General features: G+C 44.5%; 1 protein-coding gene across 2 annotated transcripts; it reads right to left on the bottom strand.

The window, feature by feature from the left end:
• Nucleotides 1-538: 538 nt before the first annotated feature.
• APOLD1 (apolipoprotein L domain containing 1) lies at nt 539-6,628 on the bottom strand. 2 transcript variants are annotated; one of them, XM_017528081.2, is made up of 2 exons: nt 6,225-6,628; nt 539-5,353 (listed from the first exon to the last, which is right to left on the bottom strand). In XM_017528081.2, exon 2 carries the CDS (start codon nt 4,985-4,987, stop codon nt 4,247-4,249), a length of 741 nt encoding a protein of 246 aa, XP_017383570.1. In that variant the 5' UTR covers nt 4,988-5,353; nt 6,225-6,628; the 3' UTR covers nt 539-4,246. The 2 variants fall into 2 exon arrangements, with proteins under 2 accessions (XP_017383570.1, XP_017383561.1); XM_017528072.2 differs by having other exon boundaries at nt 539-4,990.
• Nucleotides 6,629-9,096: the final 2,468 nt, after the last annotated feature.

Genomic DNA, 9,096 nt, shown 5'->3' with positions numbered 1-9,096 from the left:
TGCAGCATCCACAATAGGCTTTTTGTTTGGATTGCTGGACCCCCTACTCAATGGTCACCCTCCTTTCCTTTCTTACCAGCAGAATCTTAATACTACTAGGGGCTACGTTGTTCTTAGCTAAAAATACATTTCCCAGCCTGCCTTGCATGGTCAAGATCGGTGACTTGTAAGGTTAAGTCCCCCAGAGATTTACAGGAAAGTTTTGCTTTCCTGATATACATGCTGCCCTTCACCCTCCCTGTCCACCTCTCTTCAGTGTTTGGATTTTGTGAAGGCTAATTTGGCTGATTCTAGGTTTCCTTTCAATTCCTTCCCAAGTTATAATTATGTTCAAAGGTTTTGAGACTGCTGGAAGTCTGATTTCAAGGCAACAAGGGAATTCCTGTGTATGCATTGAATGCTTTTAAAAAATTGATTCATATAGTTTGATCTGAATATTCTAAGTGAAAACGATTAAACATCTGCCCTTTTTCAAAGTTACTACTTCATACCCAAGGAAACATAGAACTAGGAAATTAATCATAGAAAGATCAAAAAGTTTGAGGAATGAGTAATTTATTTCAATAAAGGGAAAGCATTAATTTTGCTACAGTGGGGAAAAATAAACTCAAGAGTTGCTACGTTTGACTGTATTCCCATTTATCTCTGCACAATGTCTGAATCTCAGGATCTCAATTCACTCTAAAGTATTGATTGAGAAATATACCACGTTGGTTAGTGGCTTGGCATATCTGATTTAGGGAGACTTCCACAACCACTCCTCTCTTTTTTCTCCCAGTAAATACTTTTGATTTTGACACTTGCCATATTGGAAATGACAGGTGCCCAAGGGAAGTGCATCAAAGCAATTAGGATCCGAATGTTTGCTAAGGATTATTTTTTTAACAGAGCAGAATGTAGTTTTACTGAATCCTTAAAATGCAGAAACCAGTGAATCTCCTTTATTGTGAAACAAAACCACCCAAATGATTGCAAACCTGAGAAGCACTTAAACATTTAGTACAAAGATATTTATTTCTCAAATTCTGGCATTTTTGTGAAGTACACTTAATATCTAAATATCCCCCTTCCTTCTTCCCTTTTACAACATACATTTCAACCTTTTCATTTATAGAAAAGGTTAAGGAAAAGCCTTACTCACATCCCCATAAAAGAAATAAATAAATATTTGTTTCTAGAATCAATCTAACTGAAATTGACTAAATCTTGGTAGAGGCTCCAACCTTACTCACACTTAAAGGGACGGATGATGTTTTGTTATCAACACATTCTCATTAAGATAGCTAAACAGTCAATTAAATTATTCAAATGCATTCCTTAAGTTCCTACTATGTGCAAAGTATTGTTCCAAAGTAGACACTCTTCCTTAGATATAAAGTGGGCCACTGAAATCATAACTTCAAAAGTATAGAACTTTTGATACATCCAAAATATCCTAATGACAAGAAAAGTTTGCTGCTGCTGTTGCTGCTGCTTCCAAAAGCGCCCAGTTTATTTCTAGGGAATAGCTTAGGCATTGGAAGAATATAATTTAAACTTAAGCATTAATAAATGATAGAGTTAGGGAATGGTTGTACCTTTATCCCACAACACAACTAACAATGTGACGTACATCCCGGTGATCTAAAATGCTAGCATCTGGCCAGGCAAGGTGGCTCACACCTGTAATCACAGCACTTTGGGAGGCCAAGGTGGGCAGATCACATAAGGCCAGGAGTTCAAGACCAGCTTGGCCAATATGGCGAAAACCCATCTCTACTAAAAATACAAAAAATTAGCTGGGTGTGCTGGTGCACATCTGTAAACCCAGCTACTCAGGTGGCTGAAGCAGGAGAATGGCTTGAACCCAGGAGTCGGAGGTTGCAGTGAGCTGAGATCAAACCACTGCACTCCAGCCTGGGTGACAGAATGAGACTCTGTCTCAAAAGAAAAATGCTAGCATCTGGGTGAGGCAGTCTAGGAGATGACATCAGCTTGAAAATAAACCAATATACATTTCAAAATAAACCAGGATACAGACAATTGCAATTTATAGAAAAAAAATAAAAATATAGAAATATCACCTCCTCTCCCCAACCCCAGTACTGAAATTATACTTCCTCAGACATACTGCCATCATTGGGAAGGATGGGGGTTGATTAGGTACATTTATAGCATATTAAATAATTAAATAACAGAGGCACAGTTTTCGAAGGTATGGTCCCAAAAACTTTTAAACTTATTTTTCAACATTACAGCTGTTAAGAATGGAAATTGAAGGAATTGTACATATTTTCACTGACAGTTTCTTACAGATCCCAAAGTGAAAATGTAACACATCACCACCATAAGTCATGCTATTCTGTCTGTCACCTATAAGACATAACTCATAGGACATCAGGCTTGCAAGGTCTAAGTGCTTCCTTCACATATCTCTAAATTTTTATTTTTCCTGAACTAAATAGGTTCTTTTTCCAGGTCAAGTGTTATCTTCTGGCAAAACACGTTCAGGAAAAATATGCTTCCTCAGTTATATATTCCACAATGCAAGCCTCCATTACAAGCTTAAACTCAGCTTCTGGCGTTGCTATTCAACATTCTTCACGCTTACTTAAATGGATCATTTAAAACACTAGAGGAAAAAAATCCCCCTGAAGGATAGAGACATTCAAGGAAAGCAATGCTGTTTCCAGCTCATGCCTTGCCTTAGAAACTCAAACTTAATCTCATCTCTTGCAAAGAGCCTCAGCAGTGTCCCATTTAGAAACTTGCTCTTATTATTTTCTAAATGTGGTGATTTAATAAAATTAAATGCAAATAATAAACAATAATTAAATTACAAACTTAAAATAAATTAAAAAATACATGGACTGGCGCTTTTCGGAGAAGGTAGTAATAGAGAAAGCTCAGTTTCAGGAACTTCACATTCCTTTCTGTACCAGTTTCTACAATAAGTGGGAAACACTGCCCTCTAATGGGTTTATAGTGTTACATCCCTTAGTTCATATGGTGAGACACTGCCCCAGGATGCACATGCGCGTGCACACACACACAATCATTCTCTCTCTGGCTCCTGGGACACAGTCTGTCTTTTGTCAGACTTCGTGAAAGCTCATTGAGGGGATTAGAAGTTAGCATTTGTTGCACTGCTTTTCAAACCTTAGTGTGCCACAGAACCACCTAGAGAAATTGTTTAAACTCAGGTTGCTGGGCCCCACATCCAGAGTTTCTGATTCCATAAATTGGGGGGTTGTGTCCAAGAATTTGCTTTCTAACAAGTTCCTGGGTGATGTTAATTTGCCATTCCAGGGACTACACTATGTGAACCAGCACTATGCTGGGCACTTTGGCTCATTTAATGTCTCACAGCAGGGTGAGGTTTTATCATCTCTGTTTTACACAGTTTCAGAGAGATCAGGTGGCTATGCTCACACAGTAGTGACAAACCCTGTCTCAAACCCAGGACGGTCTAACTCAAAACCCATCACTCTCTTCTGAACACAATGGTTCTGGGAAATGAAGTTATCAGTCGCTCCATCTATCTGGGCCTCAGCTGCGTCACGTCAGGGAGCAGGACTTAGATGATGGTTTGGCAGCTTCCCCTCTGAGTACTTGGAGGACTGGACTGGGAGCCACTCAGGAAAGGCCCACTCCATATTCAGGCTGCATCTGGGAGTGGGTGAGCTGAGAGGAAAGCAAAGAGGAACAGGGTCCTCTCTGGGTCTTGAACCGTCCTACAACGTTCAGAGAAGGGCTGATTTGCTCTGAATTCTGGAGTTCTTTGTATCAGAAACTCTAGCTAGAGAGGCAAGTGCCTGTCTTTAAAAAGCAAGTGCCTCCTCTCACGGGCATTTTGAGGACTTCAAAGACCAGTAGGACTTGGCGAGGACCCAGTGGGTGGCACCCTCTCCAGTCTCAGCTCAAGCCACCAGGGCAGGGTCAGGAACCCTGAAATAACTTTAAAACAGAAGTGTCTGTCCAGCTGTGTTTAGACAGAAAGGTTTTGATAAAAAGAAAAACAGTTTTGGGGTCACATTCTTCCACTAGAATCACACAACTGAAAAGTCCGTAGCACTCAGGCCCAGGCAGCTGTCACGGTGATGGGAAAAGAAGGACTGTGGCGACCCACCCACTTCAAAAACAGTTTTTCTCATCTTTTGCCTTCAGCTCCTAACCCAAGTTGGTGTTTTCCTAAGGGAGCTACAAAATCTGGAGCATCCCATGGGGATGATTTGCTGGCCTCGGTCATTAGGAGGAAAGGATGTTCTCAGAACAACAGCTCTGCACGTTGGTCAGCAGAGATCTTGAGGTCGTGGCCACGGCTGAACTTGGTGGAGAGCTGGACGCGGGACTCCAGCTGCTCGCTGAGTTCGTCCAGAGCCCCGGTGCAGGACTCCAGGCTCTCGGCCAGTTTTTGAATCTTGGCCTTCAGCACGGCCTGGCTAATCTTGGTGTTCCCTTCCGCCCGCCTGGGGATAAGGAAGCCACGTGAGCCAAAGAAGACGATGAAGTAGACAGAATTGTATAGGGCGATGGAGGCGTTCCTCCCGCACTGCAGCAGCTGGCGGTCCCCGCAGCCCTGCCAGCGGCAGAAGAACTCAAGGCAGCTCAGGATCTCGCGCATCTGGTCCTGGCAGCTGGCCGCGATCTCCTGCACCCTCCGCAGCTCCCGGGAGTTGCAGAAGATCAGCGAGAGGTCGGACGTGATGGTGACAGCCCCTCCGGCTGTGGCCACCCCCAGCCCCACGGCCGACGCCACCAGCGAAGCTCCCAGAGTGACGGGGCTGAGCGAGAGTCCCACGATGGCGGCCAGGGCGCCCGCGGCGCTCAGCGAGCTGCCAGCCACGTTAGCTGCCAAGGAGCGTCTGCGCAGGCGCTCCAGACGTCGGACCACCTCGCGCAGGCGCAGCACCTGGCCGTGCAGCAGGCCGCGCCGGTCCAGCAGCAAACCCTGGAAGCGCCGCAGCGCGTCGGCCCCCTGCGGCTCCCGGGCTGCCGGCCTCTCCATGCCCTGCGGGAACACAGACAACGATCAGCCTGGAGTCTCCAAGCCAGCCGCCGCTCCCGCCCCGCTTCCCGGGCCCCCGCGGGAAGTTGGCACGAGTTCAGCGGAGCATCCCCTGCAACGCTAGGGGAACGGGTCTGTTTGCAGTGGATCGTGGGTCAAGTTCTCATGGAAGATCTGTTCCGGAATCCGGGTGGAGCCCCACAAGTTCTCAGGGCCTTATCTCTGCATATGGAAACAGGAATGGTGCCATCTTCTGCTTCTCTCCCAGGGAACGCTAACGATGGGCTTCGTCAGCTATGTGTTAATAAGATTTAAGCTGGGAGGGGCGTGGTATTAGAAAGCTTCTCCAGTACTGAGGCCTTTGCTCTATTTAAGATGACACTTTGTAAGTAATAGGTTGTACAGTTTGCAAAGCCCTTTCATTATTTGAAAATTGGATCCTAGGAGTTTTGCAACATACTTTTCTCTCTTTCTCTAATAAATGAAAAAGACCTCACCAAAACCTCAAAAATCATATTTTCTACCAAGCAGAAGACACTAATCTAAGTTAGATGCTTGCCTGAAGCAACTCTTCTGCTTGTGAGTCTTCGAGGCTCTTTTCTTAGAATCAAACCTAAAATGAGGTTTGCACTCTTTATTCTAACTAGGGCTATTTATTCTAACTAGGGCTCCTTGGGCCTTCAGAAACATCAATCTTTGCTGGGTGCTTAATTTAAACTAAGTTACATTAAATACCATTATGTCTCTTTATTATGAAAGTTTCCTTTAAAAAAATGAGTAATGGTTGAATAAAGTGGCCAAAATTTTTGTTCAACAACTTGTACTAAATTGAAGCCAACTGAAGATGACTGACGAAGATATTAACAAGTTGTACATCTTGGTGGAAAAGTACATTCAGCCTAGTTGCCAAGATTCCCATCTTCATGTCCACTGTACTCTTCATTATTAGGAACTTCTTAAAAGTGGCAAATGACCCATAGAAATAGAGCATTTCAAAGCTGTGAGCTATCAGGGCAGAAACTATTATTCTTGTCTGGAAGAATCACCTGTATCAGACATGTTCTAGAAGCAGCTGATCCTTCACAGAGCCCAGGCTAGAATCCTCATCTCCTGACTCATAGGACTTAATTTTACTTCCATGTTTCCATAATCCAGTCCACCAGGAATAATTTTCCAGGTAAAAAGAGAAAATGAGAAAAAGTCATCCCAAATATATGCCTCCATGTTCCCCACTTACCATTCACTTCTGGCTGCCGTTTCTGGATGAGTGTGCTTTATAGTTCCAGAAAACCAAAGTAAAATCTGAGGCCGTTTCTGGATGAGTGTGCTTTATAGTTCCAGAGAACCAATGGCTGCCCTGGGAAAGCCTTGTCTCATTCTGAGAATTTGCCATTTCCTGTCCTGACCCCTGCTGCCTTCATCCAGAAGGATGTGACATGGTGGAAAATGACCTGCCAGCACAGCACATCCCGTATTTAGGAAATGAACATTGTGTGTTCGCTTTCCCCCAAACTCAGGAAGAGAACCGCAGGCTCTTCCCTAACTTGAAACAAGTGTGTTGTCATTCTCCCGGGGGGATACCCGCCTTTCCTCTCCTGAGAATAGCTAATGACGCGATAGTGAAGGCCTTCAAACGCACCCCAGGCTGACCAATTACAGTGTTTCTTCAGGCCAGCATTACAAAATCATATTTTAAAAGACAAGGGAGGGGGTGGAAAACCCTCATATCTGATATAGCCACTCATACTCCACTGCTGTATTTTTAAAAGCATTGTGAATCTGTGAGTGGCTAGAGCCTGTGATCCATTTGGCATGTAACGGGTACCCTTTAGTCCTAAGAATGCAAGGCCACACCCACAGGAAGTGCTGCGTGCAGTTTTGGGCATCTCCAGCTGTGGAGAAGACATTGAAGGTCTCAGAAAGGGCACACTCCAGGCAACGTGCGTCAGAAAAATCAGTGGGGACAGGCTGCAAGAGAAGCTAATTACACACTTTCAGCCACAGCAGGGTATTGGCTTCCCAGGTTTTCATTTGAAGTAGCAATTGTAGCCCATGTGATAGGGAAATGAGTGGATTCTGTCTACAGGGTAGTGAGGCATGGGCTGAAGGGCAATTATTTTGATAATTCAGCAGGGAAAAGTGAGTGTAGCTTCTATGGACTTGGTGCAGACCAGATCACATGGAACATAGATATCTCTGGGGCATTCAGAGGTGGTTGGAGCTCATCCTGGGAATTCAGTCCTACTACAAGGCCTCAAATCCATCCATCGTCCTTCTAACACTCACCTGCAGATAAGGAGGGGCAAATTCGTTTCTCACTTGAATAAGGATTGTCTCAACTCTCTGGCTTACCTGGAAAGCCTTAACAGCCATATCATTCTGGAACATGATTAAATCCCCCACCTTTATGACTGTACTTTGTATTTATCAACACAACAGCATTTGCTACTACTTACAATTATAGTCCTTTCAAGCTTGATTATTCTGGATTTGGTCCACTTCCAAATATTCTTGTTACAGCTCCTCAAAGGATAACTGTTACCTCGATCTAGATACCTCCGCTGTCTCCTTTTGATGTTAAAAGTGGAAGAATATCCTCCTCTGTCTCCATATACATGGTCATTCCAAATGGGATGTGGGCCAGGGTAAACTGGGGAGATAGACAGGAGGGACCATACCCCTGATTCTTCAACTGACACATGTTCCTCTAACTTCCCTGGACATCATCTTATATGTTTTGGGTTTAAAGGAGCACAATTCAATATTTTATAGATGAGGAATATTGCTGGGATGCAGGGTCTTCTTCAGATCGTCGATACCATAGTTCAGAGGTAGGATGAAGAACCAGGAGGTAAAGGAGAATAGGCAGCATGTATACTAACCTCAGCCAGCATCTTGGAATTTGTTTTTCTCTGTGTTGAAAACCCATTTTCTTTGTATTGCCTCTTTATGGAGGCAAAAACCATTGAGTTATTTGACAGTTTGGGCTGAAGTTTTACTGCCCATAGAAACCTTGTACTTTGGCTGGTCGTGGTGGCCCATGCCTGTAATCCAAGCACTTTGGGAGGCAGATGGAGGATCGCTTGAAGTCAAGGTTTCGAGACCAGCCTGGTCAACATAGTAAGACCCCATCTTTACAAAAAATTTTAAAATTGGCGAGGCATAGTGACTCATACCTGTAGTCCCACTTATTCAGGAGGCTGAGGCAGGAGGATCACTTGCGCCCAGGAGGTCAAGGCTGCAGTGAGCTATAATGGTACCACCGCAATGTGGCCTGGGTGATAAAGTGAGATCTCATCTCAAATAAAAAAGTAAAAAACCGCAACTAGGCCGGGCGCCGTGGCTCATGCCTGTAATCCCAGCACTTTGGGAGGCCGAGGCTGGTGGATCACCAGAGGTCAGGAATTCGAGACCAGTCTGACTAACATGGTGAAACCCAGTCTCTATTAAAAATACAAAAAAAAATTAGCTGGGTGTGGTGATGTGCGCCTGTAGTTCCAGCTACTCGGGAGGCTGAGACAGGAGGATCGCTTGAACCTGGGAGGCAGAGATCACAGTGAGCCAAGATCAAGCCACTGCACTCCAGCCTGGGCAACAGAGTAAGACTCTGTTTCCAAAAAACAAAACAAAACAAAAAACTGGCATTTCACGTTGTTTATAAGAACTGACACACTTGAACTTAACAATTTCAATTCAGCATTTGTTTACTTTTTTTTTTTTTAAGACAGAGTCTCAGTCTGTTGCCCAGGCTATAGTGCAGTGGCATGATCTCAGTTCACTGCAAACTCCACCTCCTGGGTTCAAACGATTCTCCTGCCTCAGCCTCCTGAGAAGCTGGGACTACAGGCACGCACCACCAAACCTGGCTAATTTTTGTATTTTTGTAGAGACAGTGTTTTGCCATGTTGACCAGGCTAGTCTCAAACACCTGACCTCAGGTGATCCGCCTGCTTCAGCCATTAAAAATGCTGGGATTACAGGTGTGAGCCACCATGCCCAGCCAGCGTTTGTTTACTTCATGTAGTAAAGACACAATAAGAAATTTGAGGAACAACAGCTCGGTTCTTGAGACGCGAGTCTGCCAAGACTCCCAGCCGAATAAAAAGCCA

Source organism: Cebus imitator, unplaced genomic scaffold (genome assembly GCF_001604975.1).
Source record: "Cebus imitator isolate Cc_AM_T3 unplaced genomic scaffold, Cebus_imitator-1.0 Scaffold2, whole genome shotgun sequence".
In the NCBI taxonomy this organism is placed as follows: Eukaryota; Metazoa; Chordata; class Mammalia; order Primates; family Cebidae; genus Cebus; species Cebus imitator.
Note: the sequence above shows the minus strand (reverse complement) of the source record. Positions and strands in the feature narration are given on the sequence as shown.